The sequence below is a fragment of the Alligator mississippiensis genome, chromosome 2 (genome assembly GCF_030867095.1).
Source record: "Alligator mississippiensis isolate rAllMis1 chromosome 2, rAllMis1, whole genome shotgun sequence".
Classification (NCBI taxonomy): domain Eukaryota; kingdom Metazoa; phylum Chordata; order Crocodylia; family Alligatoridae; genus Alligator; species Alligator mississippiensis.
Window position 1 is genome coordinate 182,715,166 of NC_081825.1, and position 27,827 is coordinate 182,742,992.

The window sequence follows — 27,827 nt, forward strand, 5'->3', positions numbered from 1 at the left end:
GCAGTCCTTTGCCCCTTCTTTTCTGTCCTTGAAGCTGATCCCCAGCTCACTTTTTATCTTTGTTAGTGGTTTGGCTCCACAAAGTTTGTAGTCTTCCACAGCATCTTTTCCCCTTCAACTTCCAGTCTAATGCCTGCTTTGTCATTTTGTATACCTCCGTTCTTGCTACACACATTAACCGCTTGTTCTATAGGAACTTATTTACTGGTGTCTTTCTTGTTTCTTTCCAATTTTCATATCTGCAACCTTTGCCATTCACTTCAATCTTCCTGCTCTTCATGGGCACAGAGAGTCAAACGTGTATAGTTTTGCCAAAGCGGTAATTATCAAGTCTCTGCTCCATATATTAGCAGCAATATTATTCTGTTGTTGTATAGCTTTATCTTCATATGTATTGACAGGCTTTTGTTTGGTTACTCCTTTTTTTCTCAACCTGTTCATATGTCCCACCACTTTCCCTATTACTTTTATTTCTGCTGCTGTGTTGTTATCTGTTGTTACTAAAGTAACAAAATCCCTAGGTATTCTCTGTTTGTTCCGCAAGCAGGCTATCTGTGGGAAATATATTGAAATAAAGGGTCACACTTTGTTTTGTTAGGGCAATGTTGTAGATGTCCTACTAAGTATGATTGTATTGAAAGTAACATTGCATCTGGTGTGAGTCACTGATTTGATTTACAGTTTTCACAGGTACTATGTTCTTCTTGACATCCACATAAGGCCTCCTTCTTTGCAGAGTAAGCCCCTTTCACAAGGTCAAATGATCTTCCATGTATTTCATGTCATCCAAAATAATAATGTCCTCTGAACTTCTGACGTGATCAGGGTGTGCGCGTGTGATCTTTGGAGCAGAAATGAAGCATTCTTCATGGCTAGATAGTTATGGGTCTTGTTCTGCTACCTTGCTTGAGAAATTGCAGCAGCACTTTACTCTGTATGATGGCAAACACATGTTCAGAAGTGGTGTTCAGTTATGTTGCTGTGGAGTTCAGGGTGTATTTCAAGTGGTATGTGCTTGTCATCAGAGGGTAGGGAAAACACTGAAGGGTCCTGGAATTACAGATTGGATTCTTACTGAACTGACTAACCCATTTCCTTTTTTCCTTGGCAGAGAGTTTACCTCTGCATTTTAAACTAAACAAATTTGACAGGAAGCCACAGAAGGAGCAAACAAGTGCAAAATCATACAAAACAACCAGTGTCTTGAAGGTTTAGAAAATGGAGGGAATTCACTCTTTTTTTCTGTTGCTTACTATAGATGTAGAAACTTGTATAACTAACACTATGGGGAGACAACCCCTCCTTCAGGACCTTTTTGGTTTCCAGACTTTTCCTTTGATGTGTTTTACCCTTATTTTTAATGCTGTTAAATAGTCATATTAGGGTGATTATCACAATGGTTCCAACAACCTGTTGGGTTAAAATATCCAGACAAAAATCTTGCTTTTTTCCATACATCAGATTTTTATTTTTATACATTCCTGTCAGCTTAGGCTATATAAAATTTTAAAAATTGTTATGAGTTTTCAAATTTGTCTTCTCAGTGTGATGCCATTGCCACCTCAAGCTCTTGGTAGATACACAAGTTAAAAAAGTACGACACAGAAGTAAGAAGAAAGATCCTTTTGGTATTCAAGCCTATAGGAAGGGAAATCCTTAAAACAAATAAAAATAAAAAAAATGAGATAAAATGTGCATCTGTTTCCCACCCCATCTGGCAAAACAGTTAGACAGTTGAAACTGAGAAATTAATTCCTCCTATAGAAAAGGTAGGACCTGACTTTGGATGCAGTATAGCACCTCTTAGTAGATCCTAAGTTTTCTAAATTCCCTTTTAAGTCAGAGGCATCAGGATCCATTGTAAGGATTTTTTCAGGATCAGGCCTTTAATATATATATAAAAAACACTAGGCTGCTATTAAGTATTTAGGTCCCAAGCCTGCAAACTAATTTGCTGGGGGAAGAGGAAGGGTATGGTCCAGGCCTGTGATTGTCAAGCAGTTTCCATGACTCATACCTTAAATGATGAGAGGAAAGAAGCTTTCATGTAAGATTCCATTACCATCCAAGAATCTGCCACCAGTACCTGTACCTAACCTCCACGTAAGTCCAGGAAAATCCCTTTTCATCATGGGCAAGAGACCTGGCTAACCTTTTTTAAAGAGCAGTTTTAGGGTGACACTGGGCTTGGATGATTGAGACAGGGATGGTTTTGTCTTGAGCAGAGGGCTGAACTAGATGACCTCGTGAGGTCCCTTCCAGCCTCACTTTCCTATTATTCTATGAACCTCTAACCATGAACTGGAGGGAAGAATGGGAGATGGCTGCGTATGCTGCTCTCCACAGGTGAAATATGGGAAAATTAAGGTTAAGACTATAATAGTAGGTATCACCATGCTGTGGGTACATTAAAGATGTCCTATTTATGGAGAAGAGAGGAAATTTGGTGTTGGCACCTTACCTGAGAATTTCCTGACTTGGAATTTTTTTAAATTCTCAGTTATAATGTTCTAATACATTCAGTTCTGGGAAGCAATCAATTATCAGCTATAGATTAAGTGAATCTCTGCCCCTCCGGGGGCTCACTGCTAGCTGCCCCACCAGTGGATCGGCGCAGGGGGCTAGGACTTGTCCCTCCCCTGAAGATCTTTCCAAGTCCCCTGCCTGGTCAGGGAGCCAGGGCTGGGAGCTCCCTGCTATCAGGGTAGGGGGATATTGTCCCCGCCCCAGCAGTTTACAGTGCCCCAGGAGTAAGGGCAATGTCCCAGCCCTGACCAATAGACAGCTGTCTCCTGCCCCACTGCTCCCTGCCAGCACTTAGGCTAGCAAAGGGGAGGGGTGTGGGTGCTAGAGCTCCCCCTGGTGGCAGCAGAGGCCCATTGCAGGTCCCAAGGAAGTGTGGGCGGTTTGCTGTCATTAGCAGCAAATCTGCTCCTGCTTTCCTATATATGTAGACTCCTGCCTAGGATCATTTACTCAAGAGTAGTTTACTCATGAGTAAACTGCTCCCAGATCTAATGCACATGTAGACACATCCAGTGTTTAGAACAGCCTTGAGGCTGTCTCAAGAAAGCCAAAAGCCGTCCCAGGCCTTGACTGGCCCTTTGAATGAAGAGCTGCCAAAGTGGCTGTGTACGACTTTTATACACACTTCCTATCTCCAGCTGTATCAAATACATCCCTGATTTAGCTTAAGATCATTTCCAGAGTCCTGGACCTTTACTTTTGTTAATAATGCCTGTAACAGGGAATTCTTACCCTGTTACAAGGAAATGGAAGGGGCCCTTTAAGGGAAGAACTTTTGTGAAACAAAGGTAGTCAGCAAGGCAGGGGTTAATAAGTAGCCCTGTGGTCAGGCCAGCTAATAGGACACCTGCCTGGAAGGAGACAGGGCTCGGGAGACACATAAGTCCAGAGCCTAAGCCAAGAGGGCATTAGGCTCTGGGAGGCGGAAGGTTGAAGAGTTCTGTAACCAGAGGGCCATGACAGCCCTGAGATCAGGGAGATTGCTGCTATGGGGAACTACAGGCAAGGAGCAGAAGGCTTGCAGGGGGTCAGGATGCAGGATAAAGAGAGTTCAGTATAGGCAATGAGCGTAGAGTTTTGTTACAGCCAGAAGGCTTATATTTCAGTTCATGGTAGACCCATCAAGACCGGATGTGATTAAAAAGGGGAGATGTGGAGGTCCTATTGGTGCCCAAGGGGTGCTTAGTTGATCTGAGTCCTGCCATGGATTGGCCTCGAGGTGCTAACAGGATCAGAGGTCCTGGCGTGCCAGGAAGGCATGAGGCTTGGGGCCTGCCATGGCAGGGCACGAGCTATTCCATCCCAAGAGGGGCAGAGACAAGGGTCAGGGACCCAATGTCCAAGGGGTAAGATTGGGTCTGGGGCACAGAAGCCAGGGTCAACATAGTGGACCTAAGCTGGAAGCTACCCAGATAGATAAGAGGGGTTGAAGTTGAAAAGTGGACACCTCAACAAGGACATGTTGGCCATGAAGTGGCCTAATGAAGTGATGATGAGTAACATTGGTCTGGATGGGCCTGGAAGGCTCGCTTAGCTCTCAACTGCAGGGTCCAGGAGTGGTGAAAAGAAGGGCAAAAAGAAGGGCAAGGGAACACCCTGGGGCTTGGGGGCAGTCTCCTTTTCTATACATTAGTTGATGGCTTCAAGGTGGGGCAGGTGGGAGAAAAGGAGGGGTATCTAGGGAGTCTGAGTAGGAAGTGCTTGGCCACCAGGGGGTGACATGGCCATCTCAGGGGTGCAATCCTATTGCACTGCTCACTGGGGGGTTTTAAGTAGGTTGGCTGTGTACTGTGCAAAGATGGATTTATTAAATTTTCTCTTTTAATTTGTTGAATGCCCCAAAGTTCTTATGTTATGCAACAGTATCCAGAGGAAAGAGACTGATAAGTGGTCAGTATAATTTTCATTTTTTTAACATAGTCATCAAGTACCGCCCTCATCTCTTCTCTTTTTCTGACTACGCAGTTCTTGCTGTGACATGCGAGATCCTTTTGACTCCGGTGTTTCAGGAAGAATGACTGTGTAATAGGAATTTCCCCTACAGCAAGGCTGTCCAACTGGGGGCCCACAGGTTGCATGTGGCCCCTAAATGGTTAACATGCAGCCTAGAGGTTCCTGCCTGAACACCATTGCCCTTTCTCCACTACCCCATTGTTGCCCCTGTCATGGCAGCTGGGTTCTTTGGGCTCCATACTCCAGCTTCTACTTCCTCTGTACTCCAGCTTCACTCCTGGGGCAGGACAGCATAGCAAGATGGGACTGAGTGCTTGTGCTACATGTGCAGCCAGTGAACCAGAGTGCCTGTGCCATACATGCAGGGAAAAGATTGAACTGCTTGTGCTGTCCATGACAAAGGCAAGAGCTGGCTTGCCCATACTGCAGGTGGGCAGTGCACGTGGCTGGGAGAGGAGCCTTTCCTGTTACAAAAGCCGCACCCGTGTACCCGTGCATCCGTACAAAGGCCCGCTGGCCACCCGAAACCGTTACAATATCCGCAACATGCGCAACACACACCAAACAATTAAGTCCAGCCTGGTCCCTCAGACCCGACCACACTTCCTTTCCACCCCTGCCCCGCTTGCGGGATCACCTACTCAGTTCAAGTGCCCTCTCCGTCGTTGTCGCTCCAACTCCCGCTGGAGGACCTGCTGCTGCTGCGGGTCACTGTCGCTGTCCTCCATTCCACTTGTCCCTTCCTCTCTTCACTGCCTTTGCCCCCCTCTTCACTTGGGGGGTGGAGGGGTTGTATGATCCTGTGCCACATGTCTCTGTGCCAGGTGACATTGGCTGTGTCTTCTCCGTCCTCTGCTACCGATTTCTGGTAGTAGGTCTGGAGTTCGCTCAGCACCATTTTCATGTAGCCCACTACCTCTATGCCCATTTGTCTGTACAGCAGGAGGTTCCTGACCTTCCACAAGGTGCTTCCGATGCAGGACGCAAACTGGTCGAAATGGGGTGACAGGCTCCCCTGATGTTTGGCGAGGTGTCCATACAGCGCTGCTTTGCTGGTTAGCTGGCTGATGCCAGTCACCGCTTCACAGAGCTGTTTCACCCCTTTCCATACCTCCTTGGCACAGGTGCAGAGCCAGAGGAGGTGCTTGATTGTCTCGGTGGCCCTGTGGCAGTTGGGCCACGGGCAGCTGGGTCTCCCCAACTGCCCCCTCTATGTCTCCAGGCCCTCACTGGTAGAGCTTGGTGGGCTATGAGCCAGTTCAGGTCCTTGTGATCTTTGCACAGCTCCTTGTGGTGGATGTGCTCCCACACGGCCTGGCATGCATCACCTGGGAGCAGGTCCACGGGCGATGTGGTGTCTTTCAGTCTCACTGTCTCCTGGAACTTCCTGTGGCTTCTCATGGTTGCCAGGCCTGCGTTCTGCAGGCTGTACACACTGCGGCACTGGTTTAGGTTCTCGTAGAACCACAGTGCACCCATGATCCACAGTCTATGTTTAGTTGGGGTGAATACCCGCCAGTGTCTAGGATGTGACCTGCAAAGTACCTCACGAGCAAGGCATGCGGTTTTGGCTTTTGCATCCATCACCGTCTTGCAGATCATGCTTGCATACTTGGCCTACAGGAACAGGAGGATGTCTGGCATGGGAATGCCCCTGCCCCTGGCGCTCTTGTCCTTGTACAGGGTCTTCCGGGCGACCTTTTCCCATCTTGGCCTCTGTCTTCTCCCATGCTGTCCTGCCGCTCAGCTCCGGGTCGAAGTCTATCCCCAGGATCCTGACCCCCTCGCGGGGGACAGAGACCCCCAGGGACTCCAGGTCCCTGACTTTGCCCATGGACAGGCAGGCACTCTTGCTCACGTTGAGCTTGGCTCCTGCCGCTGCCTCGTACACATGCATCTGTGCCAGGGCTCTCTTGACCATCTCCATGTTCCGGCACAGGATGTTCAAATCGTCCATGTAGGCCAGGACCTTGGCCTCTCAGTTGCCGCTTCCTGGGATGTGGACTCCGTGGATCCCTGGGTCCTGCCTCAGGCGCTGGGCCAGGGGCTCAATGACGCAGATGAACAGGACCGGGGAGAGTGGGCAGTCCTGTTGGACCCCCAACTCCACCGCAGTCTGGGTGCTCTGGAAGCCATTGATCTGCACTTCGCTGCTCACTTCCGTTTAGAGGGTCCTGATCCCTCCGGCAAAGGTCAAGGGGACTCCCATCCGCTCCAGCGTCTGGAACAGTAACTGATGGGACACTCTATCGTACGCCTTCTCCAGGTCCAGGTTTAAGACAGCGACGCTCTGCTTTCTCTCCCTCTCCAGCTAGAGCACATCTCTCAGAGATATCAGCAGGAATCATGTTGATTAATGAGCCATTGAGTCAACTGAATCCCTAAGTGAGTCCCTCCAAGCAGTTAGTTTTAAAGTCTGGGTAGAGCAGGAATCAAAGGGGGTGCAACTGAACCCCTACACTCCCCCTGGACGCACCCGCAATTTGAACAACCAGCGAGTGCTTTACTCAGCAGTGGCAGAACCGGGGGAAACTGGACTCTTGACCAGCACCAGGCATTATGGGATGTGTGTGCTTTCTTTGGCAGCCTGCTGGCAGAGGAGTGATGTTGGTGCATTCAACCATTCTTAAACTCACTTTGAAGGATGATGTGTGGACAGGCCAATCCTGTGACTTCTCCATTGCAGAACAAATTGGGGCACCAGTCCTGCAACAAATGTGACATCTGTTTATAACCTTAGTGAAACATTGCCAAACAGAAGAAGCTTGGCAGCTGGAGGGAAGGACTGGGAGCCAAACAGTTAAAGTGTTTTGAAGAGTCTCATAAAAAAAACTAGAACTCATGAGTGCACATTAAATAAGACAGACAGGGATACTCACAGAAGCCCGGTATGTTCCCTTTATCCTACCTTCAGTCCTGTAGCATCCTTTGTGCTTCCTCTGCATGGTTTTGCACACTTGGCTTAGCACCATGGGCTAATGATGTTCTTTGTGTAAACTTCCCTCAGGATGCTGCCAAGAGTGGAAATCTGAATGGGCTTTCTGATCTGAAATCTGAGCAGGCACTACTGATGCTAACTGTATCAATTCTAACATTAAATGGATACTGGGCAGAAGGGAGGGGAGCAGTAACAGCACCTAAGAGAGCCATGGTGGTGCACTGGGGATAGAGGCTGGGGCAGCTGTGCAGAGGGGAGGCAAGACACCCCTGAAAGGAGTTTAACCTTTTTTTGTTTTGTTTTGCAGATCTTTGTAATCTGGTGAGTTTGTAGGGCCCCTTTCTTCTTTGATCTGCTACAGTCTTTTCTCATTAAAGGTTTGGACACAGCACATCTACATCAGTTCAATCAGACTTTACATCAATGTAGACAAATAACATACATGTGATATGGAATTGCCCTGGTAAAAAACAGAGGTAAAACTACTCTGGCATTGTAGCCCCAGATCTATCCCAGCACTGTAAGTAAAATGGCTATTAATTTTTCCTCTGCTACTTTTGGAAAGGCTCTTTTAGAACACCAACTGCAAGCAGCTATGCTGAAGTAGCAGGTCCTCTGTCCACTATAATTCCTGATTTAATTTATACTGATGAACTAAAGTGATGTAAATTACTCCAGTGTAAAGGTGTTGTGTGTCCAAACCTTGACAGTAGTACCAGAAGGGCTAAAGGAGTTGAATTTTCTAAGCTAATTGAGCTAATCTTACTCTCTAGCCCTGGACTAGCATGCCATACAACAGTGTCATCTGTTGGGTTGGCTCTATTGGTACAACACAGCTAAATGTATCTTACTGTGAGGAATTTTTGGAGATAAAATAATTTGTAATTGGAGCAAATGATCTTCCTCTGTGGGAGCTGAACTGTTTCTGTGTGAGACAAGTGTCAGGGTTCCCACCTGGGTGTTGAGGTTCTGAGTACATGTGATGTGTTTCAGGCTGCCACCTCACATCTTCATCTCCCGTGTCTAATAAAATCTAGGGAGGGGCACAGCAAAGCCTACAAATGTGATTAGATACAACGCCCTTAAATCTACTGTTTAAAAATTCAGTTTATTTAACACTCGGTAAGACCTTACATCTTAGCAAGGAGCAGCGATTAGATACACTCTGGCTGAATTTCCACCCTGGCCTATATATATATATAGTCACAAACCCATTAAAGATGATGGAGTCACACCCACTTACACTACATTTGAACTTTACCTGAGGAATGGGAATACAATAATTGCCACATCCCTGTGCCAAATATATGCTACGTGCTTGTGGTTTTTGCCCAAAACACATAAACAGGGATGGCCTCACACACATTCCCATCCAGTGAATCATTTCCACTGAAGTTGGTCTCCAGATAAAAAAAGAAAATAAACAAAGCATGATGTAACTTTATAATTTTAAAAATTATCCTATACGTGGGGACCATTTATAGGCTTTCCACTTCCATATCCTTTTCTCAAATGCAGTGCAAAGGGAACACGCCTGATGTTATTACCTCTGTGGACTCAGCCTGTTCTGGGTGATGTAGATTATTTCAGCTAGAAGAAGAAAGTGGAGATGTAGTAAGGTATTTGTGTAATGCAGCCTTGCTTATTTACAAAGAAAATTCTAAATCATTTCCTTGAGCACAGGCAGGAGAAAACAACAGAATTTCTTGGCTTCAGTCACCTGTAACTCACTCTGTGCTTTTGCTTGCTTCTCTTTTGGCCATACATCCTCTAGCATGTAGTCCAAATTCCTGATCAGATTCTGAGGTGTTTTTGTTTCAGGCAGTGAAATGTACCTGTATTTTGATTCAGAGCACCCTCTTTTTCCTTACGATTAACCTGGACAAAGGGCAGTTATTACACTGGTCAGTGCCAGCAAGGTTTAAACCAACCTGTAATAGTGTAAAACCAAATAAAAAAATATGGATGCATTGATTGCTGTGGATTCTGGTTATTATGAGACTGATCCAGCAAGGGGTTGTTGAGTATCTCTTGGGCCTCTGCAACATGTTAGACATAAGATGTAATTAACAAGTTAATTGTGTGTTAAATTGTGACCCGGTTACACATTCAATCAATTAATGGCACGATAAAGCAAGGAATAAGCCACAAAGTTATTCCACAAAAAATGTATAACAACTTTGTGGCTGGTTCCTATCATGCCACTATTTGAATGTATGGCCAGGTGCGCCCTTGAGCCTGGGAATCTGCAGCTGATGGGAAGCACCATGTGCCTCTGTGGCTGGGAGCCCCGTCAGCTGTAGGCTTCTATCCTCATACACCTCCATGACTGGGAGCCTGGGTCAGGTGACCCCTGCATTGGCAATAAGGTGTGATAGGGTCTGATTCCTGGTCCCACAATCACGCGCGCGTGGCAGGAAACATTACTGTGTGGATCGCAAATAAGATTCTATAGCGCCTTTACCTGAATATCTGGCAGGGACCTTGCAAAACATGGAATGCATTCACTACCTACTATTTAGCACTTTGTGAAATTAGGCCTTACAGCCAAGATTTAAAAAAAAAAATGTTGGTACTTTCATTTCTGGATGCCCAAATTAACACCTTGATAAAGGTGCCCATTTTTCGTAGGGTGGCTTCTCAGCACTTTCTGAAAAAATCAGACCTCTGTGAGCCATCTTGACCCCAAAACACTAGTCTCATTTGCCATTCTTGGCCTAAAAGGATCAATAAATAACATGAGTATAATGCAGCATAGCCTACTTTATTCAGTTTTGTTACATGCATCTTCTTGGTTACAGTATGCATTAAGGGTAAATTTCACTCCTGTGCACAGGTCTACCTCAGGGCATATGCTGCACTGTAGACATCAAAATAATGTTTATGTTAAGTTTAATTTGTACATCAGTTTTGTGCTGAGTCACAGCACGGGGTGTGTTTCACTCTGAGTGAAGGTTTCTTTGTCTCTAATCAATGCAGATGTTATATGCAGTCATGAGTGATTTGAAGCTACTGGAAGAAATTACTTTAGAATATACAGCCTTATTTTAATGTTGTATTTATAGGCAGCCATTGGGATCTAGAGAACCATGCTGAGTAAGTTCTGGGTAGAGGCATTTCCACACCTTTCTGCTGACCTGTCATTTGCCTTATTGCCTGCTCATGCACATCTATCTCTGCTTATCTTTACAGAAAGCACTGACAGGGGTGGATGATCTGCGACAAGTGAAGGCCCTAGAGATGCGTGTAGACACAAGAGAGAACAGCTTGGGAAACTTTGGTGAGAAAACACTTTGTCTTTTACTACCTTTTAACTTTTCATTTATCATTTCTTAGAACAGAAGCACTCTGAACATTAGGAATGGAAGCTGAGAAAAAGATGATGGAAACAGTCTTGCTAGAGATTGTCTTAAAGCACAAACATCTGGTTGATTAATTAGCACTCTTCCTCCATGCTTTTTCCTGTGAAGAGACAAGTAGACCCATGAATATTCTATGCAAATGGAATGAGCGATGCCAGTCCAGTTTAATTTCCATTCAGTTCCTATGGCTTTTAGTAAGACAGTAAGTTTTCATTGAGCTTTTCTGCTTCTTGTTTTGCTGGCACCTTATGTCTGCATTTACTCTGCTAGGATGAATAACACTGCATTCGAAGGAAAACAAATAAGAGAATTCCAGTCTAGCTTAATTACCACTTTTTCTGGATCATATTCAGAGGAAATGTGAGCCAACTTCCAAATCCCAAGGTGTAGCAAACAGTATTTAATTCCCATGGACTTTAAATTAGCATTTGTACAATACCTCAGTCCATTAAGGCTGTTTTATGCTACTCCAGTTGCACAAAGCAGCCTAAATTCTGTTTAAGTGCCAGTGGAGGATTTCATTTGTGAATAGGAAACCTCTGGTGGGATGGAGCCATCCTTTTGGGCTCTTCTGTATCTGGGAATAAGAGTGCAGGCTGGATGCTTTTCAGGCCACATGCAGTGGAGTGAAAGATGATGCAGTCCTGAAGCTGCTCTGCTTTATTGCCAAGATGGTGGCTTAGAACCTCCTTCACCTTTCTATCTATGGTCTTAGCCAGATTAAAGAATGTGGTCCCTTATTCTTCAGTTAGTCTGTGGAAACAAATGCACCAGAAAGGATTTCCTCTTGTACAGTAGCACAATCAGTTATAGTCACTGGCGAATCAAGGGACCAAAGCATATCTGCCACTTCACTGCTGTACAGATTGGAGGATCCCATGTTACCTTGGCCTGGTTTCACTTCTGCATAATCAGTCAGTATTTGTATCTGATACTTACTGAGTGCATCTTCACATGCATTTGATCTGGGCTCAGTTTACTCGGGTGTAAACTTCTGTGGAATAAGTGCTCCTGGGCAGGCATCTGCACATACAGGGACTAGGGAGCAGATTTGCTTCTCTTAGCACCAAACTCCCTGCAGCCCTGCAATGGACCCCTGCCACCACTGTGAGGAGCGCCAGGCTCCGGCTGCAGCTGCCAACAGCCCTCTTCAAAAGCCAACCCCACTCGTAGTGGATGGGTTGGTATCGACCTGGAAGGGTGTGGGCAGGGGGGTCCCGCAGGGCTCGGTCCTTGGACCGATACTCTTCAATATCTTCATCAGTGACTTGGACAAGGGAGTGAAGTATACACTGTCCAAGTTTGCAGATGACACAAAACTGTGGGGAGAAGTGGACACACTGGAGGGCAGGGAACAACTACAAGCAGACCTGGACAGGTTGGACATATGGGCGGAAAACAACAGAATGCAGTTCAACAAGGAGAAATGCAAAGTGCTACACCTAGGGAGGAAAAATGTCCAGCATACCTACTGCCTAGGAAATGACCTGCTTGGTGGCATGGAAGCGGAAAGGGATCTTGGAGTCCTAGTGGACTCCAAGATGAACATGAGTCGTCAGTGTGACAAAGCCATCAGAAAAGCTAACTGCACTTTAGCATGCATCAGCAGATGCATGACGAACAGATCCAAGGAGGTGATACTTCCCCTCTATCGGGCACTGGTCAGACCGCAGTTGGAATACTGTGTGCAGTTTTGGGCGCCACACTTCAAGAGGGATGTGGATAACCTGGAGAGGGTCCAGAGAAGGGCCACTCGTATGGTTAAGGGCTTGCAGGCCAAGCCCTATGAGGAGAGACTGGGGCACCTGGACCTCTTCAGCCTCCGCAAGAGAAGGTTGAGAGGCAACCTTGTGGCTGCCTATAAGTTCATCATGGGGGCACAGAAGGGAATTGGTGAGGTTTTATTCACCAAGGCGCCCCCAGGGGTTACAAGAAATAATGGCCACAAGCTAGCAGAGAGCAGATTTAGACTGGACATTAGGAAGAACTTCTTCACAGTTAGAGTAGCCAAGGTCTGGAATGGGCTCCCAAGTGAGGTGGTGCTCTCCCCTACCCTGGGGGTCTTCAAGAGGAGGTTAGATAGGCATCTAGCTGGGGTCATCTAGACCCAGCACTCTTTCCTGCCTATGCAGGGGGTTGGATTCGATGATCTGTTGAGGTTCCTTCCGATCCTAGCATCTATGAATCTATGAATCACTGCTCTTTGGTCAGCTACTTCCCTGTTCAGGAGCAGCGTACCCAGCACAGGGGCAGCATGTGGCAGCTTTCTCCTTGCCCACTCTGCCTCCCCATGCTATGGCTGCTCCAGCACCTGCCCCTGGCTGCGACAACCAGTTCCCTGGTGTCCTGCTGGCTGCTGTGCTGGCCCTGCCATACCAACCACTGCCTGGCCTATGGCTGTCTCGCCCCACCCTGTTCCCCACCCCCCCATCTCCCACAGCAACTACTTGCCTGGGCACAATGCGGTCCCAGGGCTGCTGCCATGCAGCAGCTGCTGCCAGGGATGCCATTGTGGGGCTTCTGGATGCCACTGCTGGGGCTGCTGGGGCCCTCCTGGACCTCCAGCCCCACCCCTCTGGGTCCACCAGGCCAGTGAGGACTGGTGGTGGTACATTGTCCAGGACACCTGGGATGAAGAGCAGTGGCTGGAGGCCTTCCACATGAGGGCCACCTTCTGGGACCTTGTGAAGCAGCTCCAGCCATACCTGGAGTGACAGGACACCGGCATGTGGCTACCCCTCCCCATGCATACCCACCTGGCTCTCACCCTGTTCAAGCTGGCCATGCCTGCCAGCCTGTGGTAAGTTGGCCACCTGTTTGGTGTGGGCAAGGCCACCACTGGAAAGGCTGTCTTGGAGGTGTGTGGTGCCCTCTAGAATGTGCTGGGAGACACCGTGCTCCGCATGCATAACACCCTGGCGGTGGTGGTGGGTTTCCATGACCTGGGATTTCCCCAGTGCATCGGGGCCCTGGACAGGACCCACATCCCCATCACCTGCTCACCCCACGGAGATTGCCTCTATTACAGCTGGAGGGGTTTTCACTCTGTGGTGCTCCAGGCCATCGAGGACCACTGTAGGGCCTTCATAAAATTGCATGCAGGCTGGGTGGGCAGTGCCTACAATGCCTGCGTGTTTTGGAACTCTGGCTTGCCGGGCCAGCCGCTTTGCAGGGCACTGGACCTTCAGTAGGCACCATGGCCATCCCACCCCTCCTCATCAGGGACCCCACCTACCTGCTTCTGCCTTGACCCATGCAGCCTTACACTGGCCACCTGGACCCCCACCCCTCCTGGCCCACTTTAATGCTGCTTGGGCCAGACCTGCACCCTGGTGGAGTACACCTTGGGCTGCCTCAAGGGACACTGGCGCTTCCTCACTGCCTGCCTCTCATTCACCGAGGAGAACCTCCCCTGGGCCATCATTGCAGCCTGCATGCTGCATAACATCTGTGAGGCCTGGTTGGAGCTATTCTGGGAGGCCTGGGTGGAGAAGGCACAGTGTGCAGAGAATGCCTGCAAGCAAGAGCACCACCTGCAGTGGCAGTGACAGAAGCGGGCCCTCCCACCAAGGCTTTAGATGAGCCGCACACCCTCCAGCAGGGGTCAGAACACCAGGTGCGAGAGGCCCTGGTCAACCACCTCCTTCAGCACTCCTTGATCTAGCCCAACTGCACAGTCACTCACGGGCCCTCCTCCCCCCACCCATCCCAACACCATGCTCACTGCAGGCACATCAGAAGAGCAAGTTTTTATTCCTCTCACATCAAAGAGAGCCTCTTCTCCCTCTCCTCTCCCTCCTCAACAAACACAGCCCCTCCACCACCTAACCCACCCACCAACAATAAAAAACCTTCCCTGTGAAAACTATTTACAATGTCCTTTGTGGGTCATCACAGGGTGGGGGTCCGTGGGGTAGGGCGCCTGGGGGGCAGAGCCGGGGGGCAGGCAGCCAGCATGCCAGCCTCTGGCTGTTTCCCTGCAGGTGCAGAAGCCATGGAGCAATGGTGACTGATGCTCCCCTGGTGCAGCTGGTTCTCTTCTGGCAGACGGTGGCCAGGCCCAGCAGGGCCAGCATGCGGTCCTGGCCCCATTGCAGGCAGCTCCAGCTCCTTGCCCTTGTAGAGCTGGGGTGAGTGGTGGGACTGGGTGGCAGTGGACCCAGGGCAGGGTCTGGGACAGGGGCTCCTGGCTGCTGGAGGCAGTGCAGGACCTTCTCTCAGGCTGCTGCTGGACAGCCGGTGACTGCCAGGAGGCAGGTGGGGCTAGGGTTGAGGGCCGGGCAGCAATTGGCATGAATGTGAGCTCCAGGGCCAGAACAGTGTCCAGCACCTGATGGTTGTCATCTGTGGCCTGCACTGCCTGGGCCACAATGGCATTCTGCTTCTGCAGAAGGTCCAGCCACTCATGCTTCAGCGCCAGGAGCTGTTCCCGGAACCCCCGGTTTTCCCAGTCCTGCACATCCTTGCGGGTGATGTCCTCCACCCACCAGGCCCATGAGTCCTCCAGCCAATCCTCTGACACTGCCACCAACATGCTGATTATCATTATTGCCAAAAACAGCTCTTCCACCCTGCTTCAACACTGTAGCTATGGTAACATGGTATTTTCTTGCTCTCTGTACTTAGAATCCAACTCTAGGCACTTGATAGCAGGATATTTTTAGTTAAGCAATGCATTTTCCTGCACAGTCCACTGAAGTGGACTACTTGGAGGGACAGTTGTCTTGATTTGTCCAGCCACTTCAAATTTTTCTCTTTTGGTTCACAGGTCTTTTCACAATATGCAACTGATAATTTAATGTATAATTACATCCCTTTTCTTCACAGTTCAGATTGTACTCAGGCTGATCTCCACAAGAAGCTACTAGTTCACAAGAAAACCTCTGTGTATGATTCCTATGTGTGCTTTTCAGTTCCAAAGCCAAGCTTCCATTCCACTCCAGCTCTATCCCAACTATACAGCTGGCCCAATAAAAGATATCACCCTAAGAAATCCTTGCCTTTCACATAATTTCTAGACCATCACACCTACATCACTCTTACACTACAACTTCCATTCCTATGTGGTTTTACATGAGAGATAAGATAGTTAAAAGACATTTATCCTCCATTTTTTTTACCGAAGCGAGATTTTTTCCCAACCTGTAGCTTCTAACAGTGCCTGTTTCAGTCTTTGCTTTGCTGTCGACTATTCTTCACAAAGATGATTGGTCAGGTCTTGGGGGCATCTGTTAAAATGGGATCACCATGGCAGATACCTCTTTTTTCTTTCTCCTGCGTCCCTCTCAGCTCATGGTTCTCTTTTCCTTCAAGTATTGAAATAACTTTGTTACTCCCCATTTCCCTCAGATAGGCTTCAGAGTACAGTGCACTGCCCCTGACTCCATTCAGTTCATGTCTGATCATTTCTATCAAGAGCTGGCCTTTGGGGAGTACAAAAGCCCAAAACTGCATGGTGTCACTGGTTCGGAGACCTACAAAACATCAAGGCTTAATCTGAGCTTTTATTTTTCAAAAGTTTGTGTAAAAATACACAAAAAAGTGACACCAGATGGCTAGAGTAAAAAGTTGGCCTGGGGATTGTCACTAATTGTCATTGGTTATTCATGATCTTACTTCACCTGACAGCTCCTCAAGGCTGGATATGGGACCAAGGTTTGTGTAGGCATCTCAGGAAAAGTTGCCTCTTTGGAGAGGGCAGTACCTGAAGTTTTCCAGTGAAGGTGCCAAACTCAATGCAGACCTTCTCTAAGTCAATGTCTGCAACTGAAACAGTCCTTTACTGAGCAGTTATTGGGTCAAAGATTTCTGCAGTTTAAACCCACCTCTGATACTGACTTTCTCTCTGGCTTTCAAGTCACTTAGCCATTCTGCCATACCTTCCCTACTTGCATAACACAAGTAACACCCCTACCATCAAGAAATTATTAATTGCTATGATTATTTGAGGATACTAAAGTATTGTTATTATTTTAAATTTTAAATAGGTGCTTATATACTATAGTGAGATGAGTCATAGAAACCCCTGGATTATTGCTTCCCAATTTTTTCCTCAGCATGACCCCATTTATGACCCCATTACCCCATTTGGGGAAATGGAGGACTTTAAAGAGTCATCCTGTTGACCTTTCGCCATACTGGCACGCAAGCCTTACCCCTAGTTATAGGGTCATAGTGAAGAGGAGTGTGTGTGTGCAAACCCATTTTAAAGCAGACTCTTGTAAAAAGTTTTGTGACATGCACTGTTTTAAAACAATAATGGGCTTTATGGTGGCACATGAACATTGAGCCCTATTGTGGTATAAAGTAATTACTGAACTATCCAGTGATTGATCTTCTATGTGCCTTATCCTTATAGTGTAGCAGACAAATGCTTGAACCTTCCTGGCAAACTTTGTTTCCAGGTTCATGGCACTTGGACTTATTTGTGCCCTCTCCTTTCACTGAATGTAGAGTGCAATTTATAGCAAAGCAGACAAACTATTTCAATTCTATTAATTTATCCCTTCAGTTTTGATTGCTGACAGATCTGGAGTTGTATTCTTGACCAACCTATATAGAAATCCCTGTTGAAAGTAATGGTGGATACATTCATTTAAGGTACTATGTTGCTTTCCTATTCCTAAGTGATTTTAATAGCTAAGAATCAAGTTACCCACAGTGCTGTGCACCCTTATTTATTCAATTAGTGCCTCATGGCAGCCCCTCTAACTTGATTATGTGTCTCTGAGACTGCTGCTTTTGTTGGGTGAGGCCACAGCTCTTTGATACTAGTGAACTGTAGGAAGCTCTTTTGCAGGCTGGCAGAAAAGACTGTCAAAGAAAGGCTCTGTTAAGAGACAAAAATAGGCACAAATAACTTGCCACATAAAGTGCTGAGATCCATCTCCCTCCCTCCTATTCCATTTACTGATTATTTTTAGGATCAAAAGCCTAAGTGCCATTATCAGCTGTTTGCGTGGCAACCATGGACATGTGGAATATCTGGGGTACATCTCTACTTTGACAGAAATGTGTGATTGCAATCTGTGATGCCCATGCTAGCTTTATCCTAGCTAGCTCAGGCAACAGTCCCAGTGAAAACACAATGATGTGGCCTTTTGCATGGGTTGTACAAACTTTCTGGGAACCTCAAGTACTTACCTGGGCAGTGAGCTCATGCCGAAGCACGTGCCATTGCATTTTCACTGAGACTGTCCCTGAGCTGAATCAGTCTAGCTTGGGCACTTTAGACACTGCAATTATATCTACAATGCATTGCAGAAAGTATCCATTAGGAACAGACATACAGGTCAAATTTAGAATATGCATGGAAATCATCACCCCTCCCGGTAAGTGGCTGTATAAAGAGTCAAAGTAATCACTAAGTGTACAATATATTAAAGATTAATGGTCAGTTAGACATTGGTACCTACTTCAGACTTGTTCTGTAGAGTAGCAGGACAGTTAAAAGAGCTCCAAATACAGCTATGGTATTTATTTCCTTCTGTGTTTAATACAAGGGATTAAAGAATGACACATGCAAAATTCATTGAGGCCACAGAAATTTGCTAATTGAGGGACAAAGTGTGCAGGCCGGGGACGATCCGGGGCCCTTTTTTCACGCCGCGGGCTGTGGCCAGCAGCCCGGACACGCCGGGTCGGAGAAAGCAGGCGACACGCTAGAATTAGGCACAGACGCTTAATGGTTGGTTCAAGATTGTTTACTTACACCGTAGATGGTCGCAGTGTAGGCTGGACAGTTTCCCAGGTAAAGCTCCGCTTAAATCCCCGTTTGAGGACTCGGACAAAACTCTCACTCACACGGAGTTGTCGAGGCTCCGTGGATCTTTCTGCGCGCAGGGAAGAGGGATACATCGAGGATTGCGCTTGGTGACAGGGAGAGGCGAGAGGCTGATCAGACCCCTATAGCCTTCTTGAGATACACGCTGGGTCCGATAGGCTCCGCAGCGCTTAGAGATCTTCATGAGACGTGAAGTTCTCTTCTTCCTGATAGTCGTGGAGTTCTCCTACTTGGGCGGAAACCGCTCAAGCCTCTTATATGGCCAGCAAGCCAATCGCTAGCTGCCACATGGGAATAATTTAGAACTGGCCAATAGTGGGACGCAAATTTGAATACGAATGGCGGGAACTCCTTGCAACGTACATTTCTATGCTGCAAAGAAGAAATGCACCCTGCAAAGAAAGCTTCAAACGGCGGGAAAATAATTCAGCGGTGCCAAAGCACACACAAACAAAAATCATACCCTTGGGTTGTGACATCCCCCCTTGCTGAAGGCATAGCTGAATCATTTTATACGCTCGTTATTCGAGTGATCAAGAGTTTTATTACGAGTCGTCAAACAAAACAAACAAACACAAAATTTGCCAACATAAGAAGTTCGTCCTCCAGGGATCGAACCAAACAATAACCAACATAAATATACATAATCAGATCCATAACAAAAATTGCACGATCAGGGCTTCAGTGGGCGTCATGGTGAAGTCGCGCGTCAGGCCCTCACTTTTTGGTGATGTTATCCTTCTTAGGGCTTCTCTTCACCATGCACTCTGAACTCCGGATCTGTAAACAAAACTCTCAAAAAAAAATAGATTAACGTATCTCAACATATTTTCAAAATTTCCATGGAACTATACTAGTGTTTGTTACTCTAAACTACCCTCTCTTGTACACTCAACTAGATGAAATCGTCGAGGAGCCGTCATCTAACTCTTCTAGGTAACGGAAACCTAACTCATAGGCCAGTTGCCATTGACCTGCGTCTCCTAAAATCCGAAGTTGCCGCTTATTGAGTCCAGAATGCTGTAGGAGAAATCCAAACATGTATCGCTCTTCTGGTGTTCTCTGTGGCAATGATGGAAGATCAGATTCGTGATGTTTTATGCTTTGAATTCCGGTCGGGTGTCGACGGTCCTGATCACCGGATAATCTTGGCTCCATCAGGATACACAGTCGTGACAGCTGACGAAGGAGGGGCCAGTTAGTCAAGCTTAAACTCCATGGAAATGAGTTCCAGCCATGAGACTACAGCCTCGTCAGACTCCATTTCAGATTCTTTATATAGCTGCTGTAACTCCGTCCAAGCACGAATGAGACTGGTGGCGGCGTCTTGCTCATCAATCACTTGGTTGATCGTGGCTGTAGGACAAGCTGTTTTTTCGGGAGTCGATGTTGTTACAGGCTGAACTGCTGCTGCGGGAGTTACTGCTGCTGTTACTGCTTCAGGCAGGAGGGGCGGATGCACTCCTCCGCTCGATTCTCCCTTTTGTCAGCAAGAAGGCGTGGTTGTCAGAAGCGACGCTGCGTCGGTGGGCGGGGTTGCCGGGGACGACGCTGCGTCGATGGGCGGAATTGCTGACCGAACTCTCGTGGGTTCCTCCGAAGCTCCACCCTTCTTTTCCGGTTCTTCCACGCGGTCTCCCTCTTGCTCGGTGCCATCTTGGACTGGTGTTTCAGGATCCTTTTTCTCAACTGCTTCTTTGACCGCCTGAACAGCCATACGCAGCTGGGGCTTTAAACTTAAATTCTTGTTCATTAAATCAGTTATCGTACGGAAAGTTGCAGTTAACACTCCCCCCTTGTTGCACTGTGGGGCCACCCTCTCATCCGTGGCGCGTTCCTCCATCTCCAGATCTTCGTGGAGCTCGGATGGAAGCTCGCGACCCCTTAATCTGGATGCCACCATGAAAGGGGAGAACCGGCCGATCGGCACCGGTTCTTCACTCTCCCGAGCATATCGTAGGCAACGGGCACACTCCCGGGTGAGGGTCGGGTTCACTGCGCCCGCCGGGTTGACTCTGGCGAGGGACACAGCATTGAGGGGCCTGAACAGGACCCGCTCGTCGCTCATCATAAACCCGAATGCCGCGGGGTGCAAATACACTTCCCTGTCTCTCGGGGCTCCATCTTCGGAAGCTCCCTCTTCTCCCTTCAGCGAAAGACGTCCGCTGATAAATCTCTCACCTGCTCCGCCCGCCTGGTGGTAAGCGATATGCGCCTCCAGCTCCATAAAACTTTTCACTTGGCGTTTTTCACTGCGCCAAGGGCAGTTCTTAACTAATTCTAGCTCCAGTGTGCTTTCTCCTGATCCCATCCTCGTCGCCATATGCGGGCCGGGGACGATCCGGGGCCCTTTTTTTGCGCCGCGGGCTGTGGCCAGCAGCCCGGACACACCAGGTCGGAGAAAGCAGGCAACACGCTAGAATTAGGCACAGACGCTTAATGTTTGGTTCAAGATTGTTTACTTACACCGTAGATGGTCGCGGTGTAGGCTGGACAGTTTCCCAGGTAAAGCTCCGCTTAAATCCCCGTTTGAGGACTCGGACAAAACTCTCACTCACACGGAGTTGTCGAGGCTCCGTGGATCTTTCTGCGCGCAGGGAAGAGGGATACGTCGAGGATTGCGCTTGGTGACAGGGAGAGGCGAGAGGCTGATCAGAACCCTATAGCCTTCTTGAGATACACGCTGGGTCCGATAGGCTCCGCAGCGCTTAGAGATCTTCATGAGACGTGAAGTTCTCCTCCTCCTGATAGTCGTGGAGTTCTCCTACTTGGGCGGAAACCGCTCAAGCCTCTTATATGGCCAGCAAGCCAATCGCTAGCTGCCACGTGGGAATAATTTAGAACTGGCCAATAGTGGGATGCAAATTTGAATACGAATGGCGGGAACTCCTTGCAACGTACATTTCTATGCTGCAAAGAAGAAATGCACCCTGCAAAGAAAGCTTCAAACGGCGGGAAAATAATTCAGCGGTGCCAAAGCACACACAAACAAAAATCACACCCTTGGGTTGTGACACAAAGTTGCTGTAGACAGATAGAAAAGAACTTTTTTTTCACATGCTCGTTTTGTATCTCAGGATCAACAAAACACATAGGTTGACTAATACTGAAGCAATTTGTTGTCACTCATTCCTTTTGTGTATGCCTGATATCATACCAGGTTCTTGGATTTCAGAGGCTTGTTAGTATAAGTGAAGAACAGCTTGAACAGGGTTGCCTGAAGAAAACTATAATGTAAACAGCAAGTAGTACTGTATTCGTACAGAAGTTCATCTCTTTATATTTTTAGAATACAACAAAGCCAGCATCTTGCTTGTTTTCTCCTTGTTCCGAGTCAATCATGCAAATATTACCCAGTATATGAGGACAATTAAAAATTAAAAAAAGGAAAAGAAAAGCAACACCTACAGTTCTGCTTTACCTGTGATGTGCAGCCCTGGAAATAATAGGAAATACATTTTTATTCAGCAAGGGGATTAAGAGTCTACGAAGTGCATATTCTGGGTCTGAACATAAAAGAAATAGTGAGTTACCTGCAGTGGAAGGTTCATCTTTATAGCTTGTCTCTCCTTGGAAGAGTCTGGCTATGGATCATGCTGAAGAATTGTGAAAATCTATGAATCAACTACAAAATAATATGGGCACATCATTGATTATAGGGTTAAAAGGGTGTTGATGGTCTACCTAATGCATTGATTTCTTCCTGCTCCTCCATTTAATTTTTGTTTCATTGGAATAGTGCAGCTGAGTGGTTTGACACTACTGCATTTTTGCTGATCTCTGCTTTCAAAACCACATAAAGGAATATTTAATGAGAGAATCTTAAATAGGATAATTATAGAAAAGATAAGATTGCTCACCTCTACATGCTACCTGTAAGCATATTTCTACACTGTGTTTTTTTTCTTCAATCTAGTCTATGTAGCATGAGAATAATTTGGGAGTGATATATTGTTAATATTTTTAGAGCCAGAGAGTTTGCTAAACTGAGCAATAAATTAAAACTCATCTTTGTACACAGGAAAATGTGCCACTGGGATTAAAATCAAATTTATAATTGTACATTGCACTTTACAAAGAGTTTCTCAAAATGAAGATAGCAAAGTCAGGGTTTTTTTAACTGCAGTTTTCTAGCTGTATATCTTATTTAAGGAGTTGGGATATTTAAAATAAGTGGAGTCAAGGAGTTTCTAGCACCACCAATGCAACTATATATTGACCTTAAAATTTCAAGAGGGAACATGTGGTATTGGAGAAATGTGGGTTGTTTTATTTTAGTTCACTAAACAACCCAGTAGAGTTGAACAGTCTAGAAGTTACCAGAGAGAGCTTGTGCTAAAGCACAGTATAATTTCTGAGACGGGGGATTGGGTTACAAGAAATAACTAAATAACTCACTGCTAAAATAATCCCCTTGGCCCGTTATTCTGGCCGTGTCACCTCCACTACCTCTTTGAATCCCTTTCACAGTTCCCCCAGGGCCAGATTAACGCATAGGCAAACTAGACACATGCCTTGGGCCCGAAGTGAAGAAGGGGCCCGGTTGTGTTTATTTACATATTATAATTATTGAATGAAAAAAAGGAATATAAATATACAGTATTAAATACCAGACCATGAGTTTGTTTACCTGGGGCCCACTAAAGGGTTAATCTGGCCCTGGGTTCCCCTTCTCTATTTGTTTTCTCACACCAGCCCTTTCTGCATTTAGTAGAATGTCCTTTGGAGTGAATCAAGAAAGCCGCCACTTTCCCTTTCTTCAGGATTTAATTTGAGTATTTAGTGTTCTTAATATTTCTAGTTCTGCTATAATGCTGCAGAGAAATGAGTCAAACATCCTTATTAACTTACTGTCATATTAAAACATTTGGGGCTTTGTTACACTGTACCCTAGGCATTTAACCTACTAGAAAGGATGGCATTAATTAGGTACTGACAGTAGTTTAACTAGAGATAGGTGAGCGAGACACCAGCCCATGGCACTGAGTTAGAGGGGGGGCCAGAATGGCAACCTTCGTGGAGCCCAAATCACCAACTCTGCTCTCTGGTGCTGGGCACCCCTATCCTGCATGACAAAGTTCCTAGTTGTGCCTCTGGGCACTGGGCCGGACTGAAAAGATCAGTGTGTAGTTCTTGGCTCTACCCAAAAATACATTTGTGACCTTGGGCGAATCATGTAACCTCTCTATGCCTCTACTCCCCATTTCAGAATGAGGAAACCAGAACTTCTTTCCCCTGCTGACCCCTCTGTCTGCTTTGTTTATTTAGAGCATGGACTGTCTTTTAGCTATGTCTCTGTTCAGTGTCTAGTTGGATTGGCCCTGATCTCAAATGGAGCCTAGAGTTCCACAATACTAGAAATGAGAGCCAAGGCATTTTCTGAGCCTCTGATTGTTTTGTTACTTCCTTCCTGCATAAGCCAATACAAACAAATGCAGAAGAGTATGTGGGTGATTATTGCTTTCCAGGAGCACTGGGCATAAAGTAACTCTTTGAATGAAAGGGAGTTTATTGATAGGCTGCAGAGCAATCTTTGAGACAGGGATCCCAAGAGCCTTTTGTCAAACTTATTTTATCAAATTGAAAGGAAGGCTAGAATGATTTCCTTTCCTTGGATACAGCTAAATCATCTTTGCCAGAGATGGCTTACCCCTAGGGCTCATAAAAATACTTCTCAAGATTGTAAATTTCTGTCCTTGCAGTGATCCTGATTGCATAAAACCAGTGGCGCTGCTCTTACAGCTTGGAGAAAACATACAGGCAGGAGAGTGAATGCCAGTGCTGCTGCAGGGTTATACTGGAGATTTCCAACTGGCCAGGGATATTAAACTTCCCCAGTACAAAGAGAGAGGATGCAGCTGTGCCAGGTCTGCTGCCCAACTTCACCAGCCATGTGCCTGTTATGTAAGGAGACAATATGTTTCCCATGGTCCAGAGGACTGAACTGGAGTGCATTTTATGAAATACAGTCACAAAAATGTGACAGGAGGATGCACAGGGACAGCATTTTAAATTCTATTTCACCTGTAGTGATGGAAATAAGATACACTGAATTGAATTACATAGTCCAAAAACAGTCAGCAATTAACAGAGTTGGGGGCAAAAATACACTTTGTGCCAATATCCTAAGAACTCCAAGGCTGGGAGGAGTTGGTTTCATGCTTTTGTTTCAGAATTGTCTCTAGAAAGAAGCTAAAACAAACCCATGGTGAGGCAGAGGAGTAAAGAATATATAAGCATATAAAAATCTAGCATTACTCATAATTAGGAAATTTGAAAAGTCAAGCAGTAAAGAATGGAAAATGTGGAGAAAAGACATGGAAGTAAATAATGCCTAGTAAAACAAAGGTAGGATTTGGGGATCATGATAAATATGACATCAACATGATAACTTTGTGACAAGTAAGATAATACCTTTTGCTCACCAGCTCAAGGATTAGAAGGTATGGAAAGGGGATTTCAATTCCTCAAATGAAGAGGAACTCAGCTATCAGGGCTGTACATACAAATTCCGTCACCACTTATTGTAAGTTGGTCCAATAAAAGATATCACCCAAAAATCATTGCCTCTACAACACCATTTGTCACAGAATAGGAAAAAAGTGTAAGGTAAAAACAAGAGCAAACTCTGGAAATCACAGGCATCCTGAGCTCTTCTGAATTATTCTTTGTTAGTCAATAAAGATAAAGAATCTTATCAAACAACACACAAAAGTCACCAAGGAAGACTGTTCTTGTTTGTTCTTGCCTGGGAAGATGCCACGTGGCATTTTTCAGAACAGATATTTCAGAGGTTGTAACTGTGAAGCCACTCTCATTAACTTTCTGAGAAGAGGTCAGACAGTCTAACACATTTAATATGGCCAGGACAGATAAGAAATGCATCAGAAAAACGTGTGGAGCATTTAAGCTTGTGATATAGCCATGTCTTTCTTTTATTCTGCATCCGTTCTGTAAAATGATTCTTTATTCTGAACCCACAGGTGCCTATCTTCCTAGTCTGAGACAATTGAAATTGAACAACAGCTTGCTTGCGTCTGTGAGGTAAGAAAGAAACTATAATTGGAATAAACATAATGAACAACACCTGCTCATCTCTTTTCTTGATGGTAAAATGTTATTAGTGCTGCATTCATGTTTTCTCTGAAAAACAGCCTAGAAAAGTATACAGGTATAATGTTCTATAACCAACACCCTTAGGGCCAGAACCTCATCTGTTATGAATCAACCTAACTCCAATGGTGCCTGTGGCATTACACCAATATATACCAGCTTTGAACCTGCACTGAAATCCTGACTTTGTTGAAATCAATGCAGGTTATTGACTTCACTGGGGGCCAGGATTTTACCTTCAGTCTGTCATTAGGTGGCTTCTAAAGATGTGCTTTTTCAGGATGAACTGTTGTGTACCACTTTCTCTTTGTGAGTTCTGCCTCTTGAGTTTAGGAGTGCTTCTACTGTTGGATGTAATAGTTTGTAGCCCTTGGGCCAGACCTTCAGTCGGTATAAATCAGCATAACTGTACTGAAGTGAGTGAGTTACCTCTATGTATTGATGCCAGCTGAGGATCAATCAGATTACTGACCTCTGGCTTGCTGAGCTCCATTACTATATTACTGCTACATTCTCAGAGACGGCTGAAGTCAAGAGGTGAAAGGATATCTACTTGGTCAGGACACATCTCCTTTCTTTGTGCTGTTGGTGTTCATATTAATCTTGGTAATTAATTAATTAATTAATTAATTAATTAATGTCAAGTTATCATCAGCAAATTGGTTATGTAAAAATGCAGTCCTGCTTAATAGATCTGCTCTTTCTTTATTAATAGTTGTATTGTTAATAGGGTCCAAACGTGTCTCCTGACATTAGTGACAAACATAAATGTTCTAAAAAGTCTCAGGAGAACAAAGACACTTCATAAGGGACTGCACTGGGTTTTTTAATCTTCTATGTATCATTTCATTACTTAACAAAGTTCTAGTTTGTATTATCAATGATGCTGGAGACCAAATGACCATAGCTCTGCTTTCAGATCCCTGACTGAACTTGTGGGAGTGGCCACTGGAAAAGGAAATTCTTAATGGCAAGTTAAGTAGATCTGATCTGATGGTCATTAAGAGAATGGAAAATATGAGACCCCATGGTGTTACTTGTTTTGAATCAGTTTTCAACTACAAACTGCTCTTTGAATCATAAATTTCCTTTTAAAGAAGGACTCCAATTCAGTGGAATATCCTTAGACAACAGTACTTTAAAAATGTCACTTTCCATTTTCCTATCACATTTTGTTCTTAGTTTTCCCTGTTTTCCTTAACTAATGATTGCATGTGATATATATAGTTAAATCAGGGGCTTTCAACCTTTTTTAATAAGTGTACTCCCAGGGAGGTGTCAAGTGGCTGGATGCGGAGCGGGGTGGGGGTGCAGTGGAGCGGCGGCAGCAGAGCGTCTGCGCGGCCCTGCTCTCGCCCTGCTCCTGTGAGGTAGCAGCGCAGGGTAGCAACACTCCGTCCCTGCCTGCCTCTGCATCCCCTCTGGGACCTTTCAAAGTACTGGTTGACAAGCCCTGGTTTAAATAAAGGCATTTTTACCTGCCAGCCCTTCTCTACCTACTTCCATTGAAATGTTGAATTTACATTGCCGCAATCATTTTAATACCAGCAAAAGCAAAAGATCACAATATTGCTACAGAATGGCACAGGAGTAAAAAAAATATGTGGCAAGAGGGAATGACATTGTTCAAACCAGTTTTGACGATATCTACAGCAAATTTGTTTTTTAAATGTCTGAATTAAATGTGATCTTTTCCTCATTTGCTCTAGCCTGAAAATAATTTTCTTTAAAGGTTAAACTGACTATAGAGAATCCAAACATAAGGCATTTGATTCATCTTCTGAGATGCTGTATCAGCATCAGACTGACCATATTTACTTAATAGTTACTCTAAGAAACAAATCTAATGGGGAACCTTTATTTTTCTTCTTGGTTAAAGCTGAAAGTAATTTTTCATTATAAATAGTATTATTACCTTGCTAATAATTTTGCCCGAAAACAACCAAAAAACAAACACCTGCTTGATATTCATATGCTCTGTGCAAGCTATGGGAAGGATCCTCAATAGAACATTCTGAATTCTCTGTGCAATTTCTTTCATAATTTCAGGGTCCCATACCAGGAGCTCAGGTGCACCCAGAGCACCATGGCCATCAGCAGCAGCAGCAGGGCATAGTGGGTCAGGCACTGTACAACAGTTCCTGCACAAACA

General features: G+C 45.8%; 1 protein-coding gene across 1 annotated transcript in view; it reads left to right on the top strand.

The window, feature by feature from the left end:
* Positions 1-27,827, top strand: part of LRRC56 (leucine rich repeat containing 56) — a 134,400-nt gene that overhangs the window by 30,555 nt on the left and 76,018 nt on the right. Inside the window, exons 3-4 of the mRNA XM_059722532.1 lie at positions 10,610-10,697; positions 25,546-25,606. Of these exons, the coding sequence (XP_059578515.1) occupies positions 10,610-10,697; positions 25,546-25,606 (149 nt within the window). The remainder of the gene's footprint in view (positions 1-10,609; positions 10,698-25,545; positions 25,607-27,827) is intronic.